General features: G+C 46.0%; 1 protein-coding gene across 1 annotated transcript in view; it reads right to left on the reverse strand.

The window, feature by feature from the left end:
• ZZEF1 (zinc finger ZZ-type and EF-hand domain containing 1) overlaps positions 1-19,828 on the reverse strand; it is a 93,603-nt gene that overhangs the window by 21,793 nt on the left and 51,982 nt on the right. The window contains exons 28-41 of the mRNA XM_061143148.1: positions 17,465-17,558; positions 16,046-16,514; positions 15,261-15,425; positions 14,694-14,813; positions 13,020-13,181; positions 11,072-11,201; positions 9,258-9,396; positions 7,209-7,374; positions 6,348-6,610; positions 5,357-5,526; positions 3,221-3,371; positions 1,671-1,810; positions 1,034-1,311; positions 57-231 (exon numbers count right to left, since the gene is read on the reverse strand). Coding sequence (XP_060999131.1) covers positions 57-231; positions 1,034-1,311; positions 1,671-1,810; positions 3,221-3,371; positions 5,357-5,526; positions 6,348-6,610; positions 7,209-7,374; positions 9,258-9,396; positions 11,072-11,201; positions 13,020-13,181; positions 14,694-14,813; positions 15,261-15,425; positions 16,046-16,514; positions 17,465-17,558 — 2,622 coding nt within the window. The remainder of the gene's footprint in view (positions 1-56; positions 232-1,033; positions 1,312-1,670; positions 1,811-3,220; positions 3,372-5,356; positions 5,527-6,347; positions 6,611-7,208; positions 7,375-9,257; positions 9,397-11,071; positions 11,202-13,019; positions 13,182-14,693; positions 14,814-15,260; positions 15,426-16,045; positions 16,515-17,464; positions 17,559-19,828) is intronic.

The following is a 19,828-nucleotide window of genomic DNA, read 5'->3' on the forward strand; positions in this document are numbered from 1 at the left end:
CTTTGATATGCCTGATGAAGACAGAAAGAGGAGACGAGGCCTTCAGAGAGGTGTACCTGGGGGAAGCCGACCAGCACCAGCAGCGTGAAGATATTGGTGTGCTTCAGCTGGAAAGGCAGCTGCTTGATGCAGTGGTCTGTGAAGGTGGCAACGACGTCTCGCCACAGAGGGGCGCTGTTGAGTGACCGCAGGATCTCTGCCATAGAACACGCCCAGTCCAAGCCCACGCGGCTGGAAGGCAAGAGCGCCATCAGGTGGTGGTGCACAGGCCCCAAATTCAACGCATCAGCTCACCACACTCCAAGGCAGACCCATAAACATGTCAAGGAGCCATTCACTGGTTAGTAGTTTAAAAACTACTAGAATGATGCTTTTCAAAAATGATAAGTGGGGGGGAAAGCATCAAGATTTGTTACTTATATACTCAGTCTATAGTTAAGGTTTTAAAAATCTCTATAAATGGTCACACACAAATGTACACTTATGCACACTCACATTCATGCACAGAAAAGAAGCTTGGAAGGAAATATATTTAAAAAAGCACCAGGGAGTTTCCTGGTGGCCTAGTGGTTAGAATTCTGGGCTTTCACTACTGTGGCCTGGGTTCAACCCCTGGTCAGGGAACTGAGATCTGCAAGGAGTGGTGAGGGGCAGGGATGGGTAGGGGGAATAAAATAGCACCAGACACACTGACAAGGTGCAAGGCATTGGTTTTATAATGAAAATAGATCTATTTTCTTCAGCCTCAAAGCCTGTACCTATTACTCTCAGGAAAAAACAAACCAGAATATATATCACGAGAGGCTGAATCAGCAGACAGAACCCAGGTGGCAACAGCTGTTCTAATGTGGGTTTTAAGTACAGCTTTAATATCAGTTGATAATGTTGCTAATAAAACTAATTCTATTCTCACAAAAGATCCCTAGACAATACAGGGGCAAAAATAGCACCGAAGCACGCTGAAATTAATCAACAGCCAGATCAATGACCTAAAGAAATGAACACCAAGGTGGGATAGAGTGGGGGTGGCTACCTGTCCAGACACACAGCCCCCAGGCTAAAGAGCAGGTGGGTGGTCTTCCAGCCGTCTGGCACGACTGAATTGTCCCCAGCTGCAAACAAGTTGTGTTTGGCTGAGAGGACCTTGGTCACGGCGGCATCTACCTCCGCTGGTAAAAGGCGGATGATTAACTGGCCGAGGAGACCCAGGGTGAGGTGGTAGGTTTCGTTCAGGTGGCCTGCGTTTGAGATCACGACCTGGAACATGAGTGGGAGCACGTGCTCCAGGTCTATCAGGGGGACTGCGGGATCCTGTTGAGAGAGGAGAAAAATCTGTTCAATAAGACATCTAGGTAACCACACCAACTAAACACTCCATTGTCTTCATGTATTATTTATAACTGGCCTGGTGCCAGTGGAATTATGCAGTGTCTTTCACAAATGGCTTAGGTACAACTGACTGTAAAATAAACATTCTCAGGCATCATCTTACAATCTTACTTCCAATTCATATTCTTACCCCAGGGATATACAGATGATCGCAATTAACATTTTAGTATATGGCTTTCCAAAAATTTTTTCTATGCATAACACTACCCTCTCATGTACTCTTTCTCTCTTTTTATTTATTTTTTCTCTCTCTTTTTTTTAAATGCCATTTTGTCTCTCACCGAGTTTAAGGGAGGTAACATGGCTGCTAGTAATCCCAAAATCCTCTTCTGGGAACACTCCGCAAACACCTGCTCAGGGCTTGGAATAACTGCCTTTTCCTCAATGGGCTTCTGAGAGGACGCTTCTGAATTTTCAGCATCTGAGTTATAAAACAGCAAGCTATCAGATTTTGCCAGGTTCCATGCATGTATGAAGAGGCAGGTAAATCACTGTACTGCCCTGTGCCACTACAGCATCAAGTCGAGACTTTAAAAGCTATTACTGAACACGTCTTACTCAAGGAAGCCTGTCCCGATCACCGTTTTAATGTCGAGCCTGCCCTCCCATCTCCCCGAACCCCTCTGCCCTCTCCAGTCCCTGCTCTTCTGTGCTCATGGCATCTAATTACCTTTTAACACACCCTATCACTTTTTTACTGGCTGGTCATTGTTTGACTTCCCTTCTAGAATCGCCCCTCCCCCCCCCCAGTAATGTATCACAAACACCTAAAAATGTTTCTGGAGCACAGCAGCAACTCAATAAATCCCTGATGGCTAAAGCAACCGTACGTAACCAGGATGCTGATCCTCAGATCGGATCAGACCAGAGTAGGTTTTGATGATCTGAACTGACATGGAATGTCAGACTGCTTCCTGAACTTAGAATCATGATCTGCAGAGATGAGCATCAGCCCCTTCTGGGACAGGGCAGGACGCTGGGTGCTCAGCCCTGCCTCTGTCACAGAACGGGCATCAGGGAAGGACCCTGCCTCCCCAAGTTGCCCTGAGGAGGCTGACATTTGCTGCCAGTCTCCTCGGTCCACAGCACCTCCATCTCCTGGCTCTTCAATTGTCCTGCAGTACAGCTCTGACCTCACCACCATCCCCAGCAGGCAGCCCAGGGCCTCCACTGCAGGGTGCATGCACCTCTCCACTTCCCCATTTCAGGGCTCCACTCCCTCCCCTTCCTCCCTACACACCTGCCCCACAGACTTCTCCATGGATTCCTTTGGGGATTTCCTCTCTGGGGCTTTGCTCTTCTTGTCCTTTCTGCCCTGAGTGTTCCTCCCCTTAGCAAATCCCAGCACTTCTGAGGTCACCTACAGGCCTTCTTTACAAAGGCCTTATATGGACACAACATGCTCAAGTAGGATCCCCATCACTGCTACCACCCACTCAGGCCTCTCTTCCAGACAGGAGCACATCGCACCTCAAATTACAGTTACACGCACCCTGTCTTAAACCCTCCCAGGCTGCAGGCCTCATGAGGGCAGGAGCTATGTGTCCATTTGTCTGACCTGGTCCCTGCTTCATCCCCAGAGTCTAGCACAGTGCTTGGCACACAGAAGGCACTCAGTAAATCGGGGAATAAACAAGATAGGAAATTAGATAAACAAGATGAAAGAAGGATGATTTTCGAAGTGGTATCAGTACTATCTGAGGCAGAACTGAGAAACCATGCACCCTTGGGGGCTAACCAGTTATAAACTGTGTGTAAGAGATAACTCAGAGATGGGCATGTGTGCATTTTAAGATGAAAGAGATCAAGGTAATTGTCAAAGAGTTTTCACCTGGAAGTCCTATAGGTGTGCAGGCATCTGCAGGTGAGTCTGAAATTTGAGTCGGGCAGGAAGGATCCTTCCTTAATGATACACCTTCATTGGCCTTACTTCTCTGCTTGCTATCTAAAGGTCTGACTTCCTTAGGAGCATCTCTCTTCCCCTAAAAACAAATTGGAGAGTGAGTAAACTTTTATGTGAAAGAAATCTTAATTTTTTTACATTCAGACAATTTAAAAAATCACTAGCCAAGGGCTTCCCTCGTAGTCCAGTGGTTAAGAATCTGCCTTCCAGGGGCTCCCCTGGCAGTGCAGTGGTTAAGACTCCACACTCCCACACTCCCAGGGCAGGAGGCATGGGTTTGATCCTTGGTCAGAGAAGCAGGATTCCACTCCCACGCAGCACAGCCAAAGGAAAAGAAAAAGAGAATCTGCCTTCCAAGGCAGAAGATGCAGAAACTGCAATTTGCCACATAGAAGACTAAGAGAGAGAGAGCCAGGGGCAGGGTACCCTTTGTGCACACAGCTACTGATGGTAAGAGGATCCAAAAGGTATGGATACCTCAGGAATAAAAAGAATGCCCTGAGGGTTCCTTAGAAAAAGGCTAATTCCAGTCCCTAGGCAGGGAAAGCCTAAGATAAGCCTGAAACCTCTTTTTGTATCAAAAATTAAAGAAGTGCTCAAGGAATAATCAAGACATAGCAAAGGACACAAAAGCCAGCTGGAAGGAGCTTCCACTAGCCAAACATGGGACAACTTGAGCATCAAAATCAATAATAAAAACTAAGATTTTAATCCACTAAATAAAAAAGTTCAAGTCCATGTTGATAAAAATTAGTGAATAAGTAGACACACAAGGAGCGCCGTGCTGACTGGTGGCACATTATATGATGCTGGGGCTCACAAGAAGACATGATTATTCTCAGGCTCAAAGGTGAAGACAAGACTGCTGATTTAGCCCGACTCTGCTGATAATGTTTGCCCTGTCCCACCACAACCTGTGGATGGGAACAGTGCTGCCTGGAGAAGGGGTTTTGTGGTCACAGCAGGCTTGAAGGTTATTACGTCGCCTGTCCTTGTGTTGGCTTTCTGGCTGACCGAAGCTAATGGAATTTTCAAGCTTTTGCCATCTCTGCTTTTGTCCTCCTCTAAAAGACGACAGGATCCCAGGGAACGATAAGCACCAATGGGGATCCTTCATGACAGAGACAGGGGACAGAAACAGCAGCAGCTCCTGAGTCAAAGCCAGGGCGCTGACAGCACCCACTCAGGCTCTGAAGGCAGCATCACGGAACCTCTGCTTGCTCTTGCATAAAATGATCTTCAGTGTCACTGTCGGAGGTTCCATCTGGATCCAAGAAGGCTTTTCTTCCACTTCAACAAGCACAGGTAAACTCTTATAAATTACCTATGTAAACTACTTGGTAAGTACTAAGCACTTAGTATCACCTATTTGTTGACTGAATATAAAAATAGTTTCACGTATATAGTGTTCACCACAGGCCAGGAAGGAACCAACCTCTTTAGGTGTGTAATCTTACTCAATCCTTATAAAAGCCACAGGAGGCGGGGAACAGGAGTAGTTAACACCGATAGAACCTACCATGAACACTGTTTTAGGCACTTTATGTATTTATTTATTTTTGGCTGCGCTGGGTCTTAGCTGCGGTACCCGGGGTCTTTGTTTTGGCATGCGGGCCTCTCTCAAGTTGTGGCGCCGGGGCTCCAGAGCGCATGGATTCTACAGTTGCAGCGTGAGGGCTTCTCTCTAGTTGTGGTGCACAGGCTTAGCTGCCCCATGCCACGTGGGATCCTAGTTACCCAGCCAGGGACTGAATCCGTGTCCCCTGCATCGGCAGCTGGATTCTTAACCACTGGACCACCAGAAACTCCCTTGAGGACTTGAGACATTAATTCAGTGTGTGTGATGCATGTAAATCCTCACAACAACCCTAAGGAATAGCTATCATTCTCCCTTCATTTTACTGAAGACTGAAGAGATGTCGTGATATGACCAAAGTCAGACAGAACAGGGACCCACACTCCAGCAAACTGGGTCACAAACCTGGACCCTTCACACTGCTGCTCTGCTCCCTCACGTGACAGCTCTGGGCTCACCTCTGACTGCACAGGAAAGACTGTACTTACACCGCGGCGCCCGGCAGGGCCTGCGTGGGCCAGCTCCATGGGAGCCTGCACAGCTTTCTTCCCTGGCTGCTCCTCTGATGACTGGGTGGGCGCAGTGACTGGCAGGGCCTGGTTTTCTGGAGGAGAGCCACCATCTGGCAATACACCAAGCAGAGCTAGAGCTTTAAGACCTAAACGTGGGAAGCAAAAAAGAGGTTGGTTAAAAGTTTTATAAGAGGGTTATTCCCTGCAAATGCCATAAATCCCTTTACTACTATATGGAAAGAGATGGCTGAGCTTCGCCACAAGCTGAACCAGAGTACTCAATCTAATCCCCCCGTCCCCATCCCACACATCTACTCAGCTCCTGACTTCAGACACTAGAAGTTTCGATATCGGGGACCACCTGTGCTTTATTACAACAGAGGACAAAAGATACAGGAGGATTGCCTGTTTAGAAAATCATAAACGTGAAAATTTTATGGATCCCCACACAACGAGGTTCTTAAGTTCTCCCTGGCAAACAGTTACAAGACAGATCTGAAGCACCAGTGTTACCCACCGCGACTTCATCCAAGTCTGACTCCCTAATGTTTACTAGGGTGAGGAGTTGGTCTGTTATTCTGAAAGGAATTTATAATGCCAGTGTTTCTGTCAAATGCATCTGGAGATTTAAAATTAAGTTCCAGGGGACCTCCTTGGTGGTCCAGTGGTTAAGACTCTGAGTTGCCAACAAAGGGGGGGCAGGCTCAATCCCTGGTCAGGGAACTAGATTCCACATCCCGGGGGCCATGGCCAAAAGATAAAAATAAGAGTAACAATAAAAAAATTTTTTCTAATTAAATAAATAAATAAATAAATAAAATTAAGTTCCACTCCATGGTGAGCACCTCTTGTGGAAAACTCGATTTTTGACACCTTCACACTGAGCACTGCGTTTCACTTCTGCTGCGGCTATTCCTTCATGAACAGTTTAGGGCTGGTTTGGTTTCCGAGCCTGAGGAACACTTACCTTTTCCCTGGTGAGCCTGCATCAGACAGTCCCCGACCAGCTGCAGGCACCGGCTCCGCAGGGTGGCAGCGCTGCTGCGGACCTGTGGGTCCAGCTTTTCGCCATCCACGTCCTCGGCGCTGGCCAGGTGGGCGCTATAGAGAGCCAGGGCAGCGAAGAGCAGCCAGGAGTAGTTGTGGATGTAGGGCTGGATGAGCCTCTGCCGGTCGCTGATCCGGATGGTCACCATTGGATGGGCAGTGATACTGTGGGTAGGCAAGTGGCTGCAAAGGGAAGATACTTTTAAGGCCTGAAGGCCCTTGTGAGTGTCCGAAAAGGAGAATGGGACCTCCGGGGACCACATGCAAGGTCACAGGTGGGCATCAGTAACCTCTAAGGCTGTTACTGAAAATTTCAAGATAGGTATTGGCCCTTTCTTTAGAAAAATGAATGAACACAAACACTACACAATCCATGTCAGGATTTCATAACCCCTAGAAGACTGTCCATGGAAACCAAGTGAAGTAAGACTTTATTTTTGTGAAGCTTCACAGGGTGCGCTTATAGCATTTTGCTAATGTGAGGAAATGCCCACAATTTTTTGAGATGGATATGAAGTATGTAGGAAAGAAATGACTGAAGGTCTGGAATTTGCTTTAAAATACTTTAACAAAGCAGAAGGAAAAAAAAAAAGAATCAAAGCACACATAGCAAAATCTTCCTTATTGCTGAGTCTGGGTAAAAGGGACTTGAAGATTCATTGTACTACTCTTTTTACTTGTGGGTATGTTTTAAATTTTTTATAATGTAAGGTTTTTTTAAAAAAGAGCAAACAAGTACATGAAAAGAAGTTTGCTGGGTTGGAGGTCATGTGAGACATACCCATAGGAATATTTCTTGGCTGCATAGCATCCATAGCACAGGTCAAAGTCATCGCATACATTGCAGTGCATCCTCCGGCCTATGATCAAACCCTGGCAGTGGTCACACGTGAACTCCATGTTGACCATTTCGTGGTCATCTCCATGGCCTTCAGGCTTCACCCCACCTGGGGGAAGAACAGCAGCGTGAGGTGGACTGGGCAAAGGGCTCTGAGAAGGGCTGGTTTCCAAACCCAAACCAAACCCAGAAGCAGAGTTGCTCCCAACAGATCGCTCAGGTCCCTGATGTCAGGGACCACAGGCCTCTTTCAGAAACCGGTGCATTCCGCCCAGTGGTTCTCAGCATATGAATGATACTCTTGGCACAGAAACTTCTTAGCAGTGGTACCATGGATTGACCTCCCTTTTTCAGTGCAATGCAGAGCCTGATCAAATAGATCACCAATTCCCATTATGACCTCCATTTGGCAGCACAAGTCCTCATGCCAATTTGTAAGCCATCTTCCATGAACCCTCCCCAGACACATCTAAGCATCTATTGGTATATTCTTGTTAACAAGCACTGAGAAGTTATCAGGTATTTGCTTTTTCATTCCCGAATCATAGATGAAAAGAGACTCCATAACCCCAGACCCACTGAGTGAGAAAGAAAGTGAGTCACGAAAGAGACTGACAGCTCTGGTCCCCTTCTCACTCTGAGTCCAGTGGGTCTCCAAGCCCCATCACACACTCTGCTGAATGTTCCTCACCTCTGACCCATTTCTGTTCCCACGTCCAGAAAGGTAGGCCAGGCACGAAACCCCTTGTCACTACTGTGATTTCCTAAAGGAAGCCCTTACATGAACAGAACCAGCTTCCTCTAGCATAGCTCTGGTCATGTTAATACCCTGGTGGCAAAACTTCCCCTTCTGTTTGTACACTCATTCAATTCCTGAGACTGGCATCTCTGGATCCCATAACCTGGGCCCAACCTGTCTCAATCCATCACTCAGCTGTGGACACTGGTAAGTCCATCAAAACACACTACAGAAGCTCACTCCTCCGGCCCTGGACTCTCTCAGTCTTAGGATGACGCACTCTCCACTGTTAACTTTCTTTAAAGCCCAATTCACATCCCTAGGGGCTTCCCTCATAGCTCAGTTGGTAAAGAATTCGCCTGCAATATTGGAGACCCTGGTTCGATTCCTGGGTTGGGAAGATTCGCTGGAGAAGTGATAGGCTACCCACTCCAGTATTCTTGGGCTTCCTTGTAGCTCAGCTGGCAAAGAATCCACCTGCAACATTGGAGACCTGGGTTCAATCCCTGGGTTGGGAAGATCCCCTGGAGAAGGGAAAGGCTACCCACTCCAGTATTCTGGCCTGGAGAATTCCATCAACTGTATAGTCCATGGGGTCGCAAAGAGTCGGACATGACTGAGTGACTTTCACTTTCACATCCCACCTCCTCCACCAGCTTTCCTTCAACGGCAGCCTTCCCTCCTTCTGAACTCTCCCAGAATAGTGTGCACTGCTCATCTGTAACTCAGCAGGGACACTCCTATCCTGGAATACACCTTGCGTGAGCAGGTCCTGTCTCCTGCCACAGCTGTAAATGCTTCTGGGACAGGGGTTGTATTTTATACAGCCAGGCGATATGCGCACTAACAGCACTCCGCCGCTTACTACTGTCAACCTGCTTTGCCTCAGCACCTGCCAGTTGAGAGGATTCAAGAATTTCTGAAGTTTGCTTGTGTGTATTTTACTTCTTGTAAACAGCCTGATTCAGAGGGCAAAATCATTTCCTGAAAACTCAACTGGATGGACATTCACTGGTGCTGAGTGTTTATCAAGTGTCTACACCCAGTGACGTGGAAGGTGGAAGCTTGTCAGGTAACAGAGCTCTGGAGTTTGTCACTCAGCTGGGGAAGTGAGGTCATATTTGCCGACAAGACAGAGAACACTGCTGGGCAGTGTTGTCACTGTACAGTGGAAGGTTACAAAATGACAAGATCATAGAAGATAGAAACGCTTCTTCCTTGTGGGGATGGCACACTCAGGCCGTGAACTTTACCTAGGAAGCAAGTCTTGCAGAGATCCATGTCGCTGCACTGCAGACAACGGTAGCGATGCCAGGGGGCGATCTCATCACACCCATCACAGGAGATGTCCACATTTAACAGGTCACAGTAGCGAGCAATAAACATATGCATCTATAAGGTGAAATAAAACACAATCAACCAACAGACTTCTAATGTGGCCACTATTCACTCATCAATCCATCCTTCATTAGCTACTTAAAACACTCCAGGTATTGTACTAGATGCTAGGATTGGGAGACTAAGGAGCTCAGTGTCTAGCTGGGAATTCCCTTAAAGAAAAAGATGACAGCATACAGTATGATGTATGGGCAGCCAAATTCAGGAGGCTTAGAGAGCACGTGGAGGTTTCTCAAAAAGAGTTAATTACTCAGCTGAGACCTGAGGGGCAAACAGGCATCAGCTGGGTGGAGATGCAGGTGATGAACATGTGGGATAAAAGCAATAGCAGGTTCTATGGGAGACCATAAAAGGATCAAGCCGGGGGCTTGTGCACTTGGAAATAATTCCGAATGTAGAGCACACCATGGAGCAGGGCTGACCGGATACAGTTAGGAAGGTTAAACTGCAAGAGGCTGGGATGGAAGAGCAGCATGATCAGATGTGAGCATTCTGACAGCTCCCCTGGTGACTGAGTGGGAATGGGTCAGAGTGGGCAAGACTGGAGCCACAGAGACTGACCCTGACGGCGGCTGTCAGAGCAGCCCCCGACTGCTGACAAGGGCTGGGCTGGGCAGAAAGCGAGACAGTGAAAGGGGGGCAGATCTGAGCGGTATTAGGAGGTACTGGTGAGGAGCCTTGGGGGCTGACTGGTTATGGGGGCCAGCGAAAGCGAAAGGTCAAGAACAGCATCCAGATTTCTGGCTGGGGTACTTGGCTGGACAAGGGTTGGGTTCAGATACAGGAAACACTGCAAGAGAAGCATTGTTTGCTGGCACTTTAGGAGAAAAAATTTCTGGGGAAAGACTAAGGGCCCGTGTCATGAGCAAACCGTTTTACTGCAAGGTCCCTGCAGGATGGTTTATCTTTATGGCCTGGAAATAAGGGACATAAATCACTGAGTCAGCATATAGCAGTAGAACACAGCAAATATGCCAAGCCACCTTAGGACTAGAGAATGGCTCCCAATGAGGTATTAACATACAAGAGAGAAAAATCACAAAGGCCAAGTTGGTGTGCTCGATCCGAGCACCACAGAGAAGCTACATGAGCGAGGTAAGTGGCACATAGTAGGCACACAAGCTAAGAAAATGAATGCATCTGAGGCAGCAGACACCTGGTGTAGTGTGGTAGTGACAGATAAACCCCCAATGTGGAGATGGACGTGGCAGGTTGGCTGAGCCTGATGACATGTAGGAATCAGGTAACTGATTCTATGCACATATGGCTGCTTCCACGCTCACCAGGCAACCTGCTGACTGAAACGTGCCTTCCCGTGTTGCTTGCCTACAGGAAAAGTATGTACCAAGGACACCAGAGTCCAGGGCCTTTAGGAATTCTGTTTCTCACTGTAAATTAATAAACTGGCACCTAATTATTTTACTTCAGCCTCATGAGCCAATTTCCTGTGAATCTAGTGCTAGGGGAGGGAGCCACTGCCTGAGTGTGGTCAAGCCAGGATTCAGGACCCTCAGGTTAAAAGACCAGGCTCAGTGACAGCCACTCACTAGGGTACTGACTACCCCCTGGAGCCCTCTCAGGAGAGAGCCTGCTGGCATGCCCCGATACAGACTTTCATTTCCAAACTCCTAGCAAATCACTTCAGATTACCCTCGTTGAGAGGTCTTACTTTCCTCTGCTTCTCTTGATCTTCCTGGGCTATTTTTTCATACCAGGCCTCAAACATGCCATCCTGACACTCATCCATCCATTCTGAATTCTGCTTGGCATCAGCAAGCTCATCTTCTTCACTCCATTGGCTGAAAAAAGGACATAAACAGAAAAAAGCATGCCTCTGCCAGTAATCAAGGCAAGTGCAGGTTAGCAGACTCTGTCCTACTGGTCTAGTACCCGAGGTGCTTAGAGACTTCTGAGAGCAAGAAGGCAATCTGGTTTTCAAAGCCCCAGGGTTTGCCAAATGTTTGATAGATACATACCAATAAAAGGTGGGGGGGGGAGGCCCTTCCAAAGCCTACTACAATGGGTGAGGAATTGGAGCTTGAAAGGTTGTACCTACATGGCAAAAGCCCATTTAACAACCATTTGTGGTGAACCTACTATGTGCCAGGCACCAAAAAACGGGTCTGAACTGGACATGCTCAGCACACCCGTGGCAGCAGCATGAGAAGGGGGTCGGGAGACCCCAGGGCCTCGGCTCTCTCGCTGGCTTCTGTAAGACCTGGACATGGCACTCGGCCCTGGTCCTCAGTTTCCTCATGTCTAACAAATAATCTCAGGGATTCCTCTTAGAGGCAAAAGTATAGATTTCCATAATTTCAGTCAATAGCTTGTTTCAGCAACTGGAATTTTAAATACAAAAGTATTTACTCAACAGCAAATGCAAAGCATCTACCAACTGACACAGACACATTCGTTTGTTGACATGTTCCAATTAACTGATTTCGGGGCTACTCACTCTGAGCTTTGGGCCAGGGGATGTGGGAACTGGTGGGGAAGGTGCAGTCCCTACTCTCAAGGACTGGCTCATGTAGCTGCAGGTGAAGCTTGAAACAAGGAGCAGACTGATAGCTTAAAGCTGACCCCCCAACCCCTTCCTCCCATTGCGGGCCCCCTCCCTCTGCCAAGAGCGCCCTCTGACAGCAGGGCAATGGCTGAGGTTTGGTAAACGAGGGGATCACTTATAGTCTATCTCCTTTTTCCTACTTCTGAGAGAGGGAAAATAGGTGTGGACGCAGATCGTTCATTTCCTCCTGATTCTCTCCTCTTGCTCTTCTTTCCGCTTTCTTCTCTTTCTTTTCTACAGATATGTGTGATTAATGAGTAAGTGAACTTGAGTAGGGTGGAAAGACGTTCATTAGATGTGGAAAGGAGGAACTTCCCTGGCAGTCCAGTGGTTAAGAATTCACCTTCCAACGCAGGGGATGCAGGTTTGATCCCTGGTTGCAGAACTAAGATCCCACAAGTCTACAGGGCAACTAAGCCCACAAGCTGAAACCAGAGAAGCCTGTGCGCCATAACGACAGGTCCTGCCTGTTTCACCGGAGATCCCGTGTGCGGCAACTAAGACCCGATACGTCAAATAAGTATTTTAAAAAATAATAATATAAAAGAAAAGGTGGATAGGAAAAAAAAAAAAAAACCTTTGTTACTATTTTTACCCCTTATACCTTAAGTCCTTACAATGTACAAGAGGTTATAGTGGCTGGAAATCACACACACAGAACAAAAAAATACAGAAAAGGATTCTTCAATTCAACAAGTTCTATGAGGATCTCCACAAACAAAGAAGATCCTCATGCTGAGTTCACAGCACCACTGCTACCAACTTTTATACACCACCATGCCCCAGACACCGTGCCGAACACTGAGAACGCATTCATTCTTCACAGCACTCCTATAAGGTAGATACTCTTATTACCTCCAGTTCTAAAGATGAGGAAACTGAGGCACAAAGTTTAAAAAGCTGTCTGAGGTCATCCAGTGAGGATGTGGCAAAGACAGGATACCCCTCAGAGAGCCTAGCTCCAGGCCTGAGCTCTGAACCCCTGTGCTACTGCTACGATCCCTGAACTTCACGAGCTCCTGAGGGAACTGCAGAGTACAGATCGTGTCCTTACCTGATCACACTGTCATGGGCACTTATGTTTTCCTGTGACATTTTCATGAGGAGATCTGGTAACTGAATGTCAACAAAGAAGGTGAGATCACTGGGTTCCCAGCCCATGTCCAAAAGGTGCAGCAGGGCCGTCTGGATGCAGGACAGGGCAGGCAGCAAGGACCTGAAGAGGCGTGAAGGTGAAAGTTACCAAAGCTGCCCATCACCCACAGGATGACAGAAACAGCGCGAGTCAGAGACCTGGTATGTCTGTCAGTGGACAGCGGAGGGAACCCCAGACTGCTGGGTTGGGTTCCCTACGATATCTCTTCACATTTCTCAGGCTCCATACAAACCCTCTTCAAAAAACATCTTAAGCAAAAGAGTTCTGAAAGCATCAAGTAGCAAGGTTTCCACCCTGCCAGGACTACCACAGGGGACATTTTATGGGAAAAGACTGAATAACACAACTCAGCTCTGATCAACAGCAAGATCGGGGCCAGCCCCAACGAGCCCGGGTCATGCCGCTCAGATGTAGAGGAGAACCATTTGATTTAAGGTTTATGTCTATACCACTTACTATGGAGGAGACTGGGGAATGGCTTTTAAGTTTTTAAAACTGAAATAACAGGTTACAGATTCTTAGATGAACCAAGACCCATCTGCTTTAAAAAACTGTATATACAAGCAACAAATGCTGGAGAGGGTGTGGAGAAAAGGGAACCCTCTTACACTGTTGGTGGGAATGCAAACTAGTACAGCCGCTATGGAGAACAGTGTGGAGATTTCTTAAAAAACTAGAAATAGAACTGCCATATGACCCAGCAATACCACTTCTGGGCATACACACCGAGGAAACCAGATCTGAAAGAGACACGTGCACCCCAATGTTCATCGCAGCACTGTTTATAATAGCCAGGACATGGAAGCAACCTAGATGCCCATCAGCAGACGAATGGATAAGGGAGCTGTGGTACATATACACCATGGAATATTACTCAGCCATTAAAAAGAATTCATTTGAATCAGTTCTAATGAGATGGATGAAACTGGAGCCCATTATACAGAGTGAAGTAAGCCAGAAAGATAAAGAACATTACAGCATACTAACACATATATATGGAATTTAGAAAGATGGTAACGATAACCCTATATGCAAAACAGAAAAAGAGACACAGATGTACAGAACAGACTTTTGGTCTCTGTGGGAGAAGGCGAGGGTGGGATGTTTCAAGAGAACAGCATCGAAACATGTATATTATCTAGGGTGAAACAGATCACTAGCCCAGGTTGGATGCATGAGACAAGTGCTCAGGCCTGGTGCACTGGGAAGACCCAGAAGGATCAGGTAGAGAGGGAGGTGGGAGGGGGGATCAGGATGGGGAATACATGTAAATCCATGGCTGATTCATGTCAATGTGTGACAAAAACCACTACAATATTGTAAAGTAATTAGCCTCCAACTAATAAAAATAAATGAAAAAAAAAAATTGTATATACCATAAAGAAAAAAGGCTGGGAGAAAATATACTGATAAGTTAACATTAGCAACTAGCTCTAGATGGCAAGATTAGGGGTTATTTTTATTTTACTCTTTGTGCTTTTCCATATTTTTAACATTAGACACGCATTTCTTTAAAAGTCAGAAAAAACGGAAATGATTTTTCTCTAGAAATCATATTAAACTCTCTCATACCTGTCATTTTTGCTATTGAATCCTTTGACTGCTTTGACCAAAAACAGAACAAACTGATAGTAAGTGTCTCTAATTTCTTTGTGTAGATCTGCACCACAGCCTTCCAGGTGTCCAAAATAACTAGAAACAGAAGACATGACCGGTCACTTAATGGCCAAAACATTTACTTAATAATCATTATTCCTTACATGAAAAGAGCGAAGAAGAAGCAAGCTAACAAAGTGGTGGAGAAACTTAAGTAAATATAACAACTGCAGAAAGTAAGCAGACAAAACAGCAATGACTATTCTGCTTGTGTCAAGAAGGCCACCCACCAGGAGTATGGAGATAACTATTACTAATCTTTCCTTATTAATATAAAAACCACCCTTCCCACCACTACCAGAGTGCCTGGTACTATGTGAAGTATTCTTCACAAATTCAATCCTCTCCTCTTATCTCCATTTTCTTAACATATTTACTTGGGTGTGAAAGAAGCACTTCAGGGCTTTCCCGGTGACTCAGTGGTAAAGAACCTGCCTGCCAAAGCAGGAGACGTGGGTTCGATCCCTCGTACTTTGGACTTACTTGGTAAACTCTTTCTGGCAGGTGAGGAGTTCCAACAGGAAAAGGATGTAAGGCGGGTGGAAGCAGTGAGGCTGCCCAAGGGACTCAGTACAACACTGGATAATCCTCAGCACCTCGAGGATGCTCCAGGCTTGGGCCTTCCTCAAGGAGAGAACCTTCACAACACTGGAGACAGAACTCAAGTCAGGAACACCCAGAAAACTTGCAAGCTGGGGCAGAAAGAAAACAGACCCCCGCCCAGAGTTCTGAGGCCATATTAGTAAAAAGGAAATACTACTGTGAGGTATGTTTGCTACTTTTAGTCATTACTCAGCAACATTACAAATCACCTCACTGTTTGGAAGCCCAATGACTCAGGTTAAACAACTAATTAATTAAAAAGGAACTCTGCCTCTGTGGTAAACAGGACTAACTTCAGATAGGAAATTAAAACATGCAACACTTCCAGAGGTGTAGACTCACTGACAAGTAATGCTGTCAAAAAACATCAAATCCAAAACTTCTCCCAGGGTTAAAATAAGACAGATTTATTTTGGCAGCTACCAAATGTTTCTTTTTTTTTAATCCAAATAGTACCTTACTGAGAGAAAATTTACATATAGCATAATGTACAAATCTCAAGTGAAAAAAATACCTCTTTTTTTTAAAAAAAGCTTTTTTCTTGAAGATTCTGAGATAAATCTTGACCTGTCCTTCAAGTAGTATTTGCTCATTTTTATGAATAACATGAACTTCGAGTCTTTGATGAGACTGGGTACCTGCAGGTGAAAAGAGAAGGTGCTCACCTCTCGTGGGAGAGTGACTGATCTTTAATGAAGTCCATGAGGTCCTTCAGTACCGGGTACTTCTCTTTCACCGTGGGTGCCGGTCTAGCCTCCTCCATCGAGCGGAAGGAGAGCAGCCGGAGTCGTCCCCGGGTGAAGGGAGGCCGCCGGGTGGGAGTGGAAGGTGACGAGGGCTCCTCTGCTGGGACAGAGGACACTTCCAAGGCAGGCGGGCCACTGCTGGGGGGCAGCGTGGGCTGCACATCTGGGCCGGGGCTCCGGTCTCCCGCAGTGGGGGGCGCTGCTTCAGTGGGCGACGCCGAGGCTTGGAAGTGCTCTTCCACCACAGAGCTTGTCCTCTGGAGCTTGTCCAGTGGCTGCAGGTGATCTGTGTCATCCACGGCCACCAACCTGTCACAGCTTTCTTTTGAACCTCCACCCGTGGGCAAAAATTTCAATAGTAGAAGACTCTTCTGATAACACTCTTTTGCTGAATGTGAAAAAAGCAAGAAGGAGAATGAAAAAAAAAGTCCAAATGAAACTTGTTGCCTACTTTGGAATTAAAAATAATCTACTTAAAGTCTACAATTTAGGACAGGAAATACCTCCAATAATACAGGGATGTACACATCTACCGACAGAAGGGAATCATATTTTCTCTCGCTATACACATCAGAATCTAACACTATCAGCACACTTAAAGTTTTACTGTGCACATTTTCACACACATTAATCTAATATAGAGAGACTAGTATAAGGAGCCCTCCATGTACCCCTCACCCAGATTTAACAGCTATCAATCCAAGGACAGTCTTTCCCAATACCACCCCCTCCACCCGCCACAACCCCCTGGATTATTTCCATGCAGATCCCAGGCATCACATTATTTCCTCTGCAAAATCTTCAGTGTATTTCACTAAAAAGAGTTTTAAGTAATAATATTACCAAGAAACGCACACTTTCTGAAAAACATAATGAGCTGTAGCTCAAAAAGCACTTGGTGCCTAAGAGAGGTATTTTCTAAAAAGGCTCCATCTGGATCATGTTAATGAACAACTGGGCTTCTCTGGTGGCTCAGATGGTGAGGAACCTGTCTGCAATGAAGGAGCCCCTGGTTCAAGCCCTGGGTTGGGAAGAGCCCCTGGAGAAGAGAATGGTGACCCACTCCAGTATTCTCGCCTGGAGAATTCCATGGACAGAGGAGTATGGTGGGCTACAGTCCATGGGGTCTCAAAGAGTTGGACACAACTGAGTGACTAACGCACACACACAATGAACAATTAACAACTGGCACTTCCCTATTTGTGACATGTTCTTGGAAAAGACCTTTAGTGCCTGTGTTACCTTCTCTAGGTAAACACTGCTTCAACTAAACTAACCCAAAAGATGGGTCACTGGTTTCCTACTAAATCAGAGATGACAGCTGGAGTGGGCACTCACCTAGGCTCTCGGGGTTCGCCTCAGCAGCTTCTGGCCCACACGGTTCTTCTGCCTCGCTCCCCAGGTTCATCAGGGACTTCTGCTTCATCTCTAACTGGGGGAGGGTTTGAGCCACATGGTTACGTTGTCCAGACAGGGCAGGAAGAGCAGCCACAGCAAACTATTAACACTTCAAAAGCACACAGTGTTGAGATCCCAGAGAACTTTATAGCCCTATGGTGAGCACACAGGACCAAACTGTTTTCATTTGTCCTAGAAATAATCCAGAATTTGAAGCTGCTTAAAGGTCTATCTGCAAAACTACCTCCTTTTCAACTATATGTTATATGGGAGGGATTTGTAACCATGATCCTATTCTTTAAAAAATTCTAGAACGCTGGAGATGGAGGGGCCCTTACCTAAAACTGACCTACTAATAAAGAAGTAAGGTCTTGGTTAGCACTAGCCTTTAGGACGCTGTGTTTCCACTGTAAGTGGCATGGGTTTGATCCCTGGTTGGGGAACTAAGATCCCGCAAGCTGTGTGGTGTGACCAAAAATCACACATCCAGTTTGCAGCAGAGGTTGAACTAAAACTTGATCTCTATCCTGCTCTGAAGGTGAGACTGCCTCTAAGTGATGCTAAGACTGCCGGGCGGAGAATGGTGCTTCTAGTACTAGCACAGGCAATGGTCACAGTGTGGGCCATGGTGTTGACAGCCCAGGCAGAAGACCAATGATGTATGGAGACCAGGGTCTTAAGAGAGAAGGCTGGCATCTTGTCCAGTCATTTGCAGTCTGTCCTATGCTGAACCAGGAGCAGAGTCTACAATATGCTTTGTCCCAAGTGCCAAACCCTTTTCACTTCAGCTGTCTGTGGGAGCTGACTTTATCAGACACACTTTCTTTAACTGCGGGAGGAGAAGGGGGCGACAGAGGATGAGATGGTTGGATGGCATCACTGACTCAATGGACAGGAGCTTGAGCAAAATCCATGAGACAGTCAAGGACAGGGAAGCCTAGCGTGCTGCAGTCCATGGGATCGCAGAGTTGGACATGACTGAACGACTGAACAACTGCCTTGGTTTCTCTGTCAATACATTGTCAGTACACTGATTCTCCTCCCACCATTCTGATGATGATATCTTTAAGTTTCTTTTGAGAGATCCTATTCATTCGGGTCTCCACCTATCTATCTAGTCTACATTGAGCACCAACTATGTTATCATCGGGGACTTTGTCCAAGGCTGTGTGTTCCTAGAAAAACACAAATTTTTTTAAAAAAACCTATTACCAATGATTTGAAGTTATTCTTATCTCTTCCTTGACATGTATATTATTTCACATTTATTAAATTCTCCAGCTAGATATCTTAGATAACCTAGGTGTCCTCATACTTAACATGTCCCAAACTGAACTTAGCTCCCCACTCCCAGATCCAAGACCATTCTTCCTACTCTGGTTAATACTTTCCCCACTCACCAAGTCACCCCCACCAGGAACACGGAACACAGGAACAGTCCTAAATTCCATCTGCCTTTTCACCATACCCGTCAATCACACAGTCTAATTATCTTACCTCCCAAGTAGCAGAAGCCATCCTCATTTAATTATCACAACTAATCTCCTGCATTCAAGCTTTTTCTTTTCTTTTTTTAATTTCTTAGACTCATAGCATGTGGGATCCTAGTGCCCCAACCAGGGATTGAACCCATGCCCCTTGCAATGGAAGCACAGAGTCTAACCCGCTGGACCACCAGGGAAGTCCCCTCTTGCTTTCAATCTTATCCATCCTCTACTCATTTTAAGATTGCTTCCTCAATTACTATACAATATTTAAGATGGTTGTAAATATATATATATATAAATAATACTAAAATATACCTACTCATCTCCACACCTAAGAAGTAAAAAGAATTCTCTTTTACTTGTTTATCATTTCCATGCATTTGTGTAATTTTACTATGTATTTATGTACATGACAGAGAGATCTGGTTTATGTTTAAGTTTTATTTGAGGAATACCATACCTATGCCTTCTACAACTTGCTATGTTTTGCTCATCTTCACACTTGTGAGCTCCATCCATGCTAATAAAGGCAGCTCTATTTCATTTACTTTCACTGTAATATAGTACAATATTAATATAATATCTCCTATGAATGAATGTCTTGCTCTTCTAAGTTTATTGCTGTCACAAAGAATGCTACAGAATCACTTTTCCAAAATGCAGAAAGCCCTCTTCTTTGAGAAAGGCCTCCTCTCTGCCTAAAACCATTATTGGTTGCCCAGAATCTAACGCAATGCTTTTTCTCCTAGTCTACCAGGTTAGGTTCCACCAAGCAGCCTTTGGGTTACAGAAGAAGGCAAGTAAGGGGGGCTCAACT

This window comes from Dama dama, chromosome 5 (genome assembly GCF_033118175.1).
Source record: "Dama dama isolate Ldn47 chromosome 5, ASM3311817v1, whole genome shotgun sequence".
Lineage (NCBI taxonomy): Eukaryota > Metazoa > Chordata > Mammalia > Artiodactyla > Cervidae > Dama > Dama dama.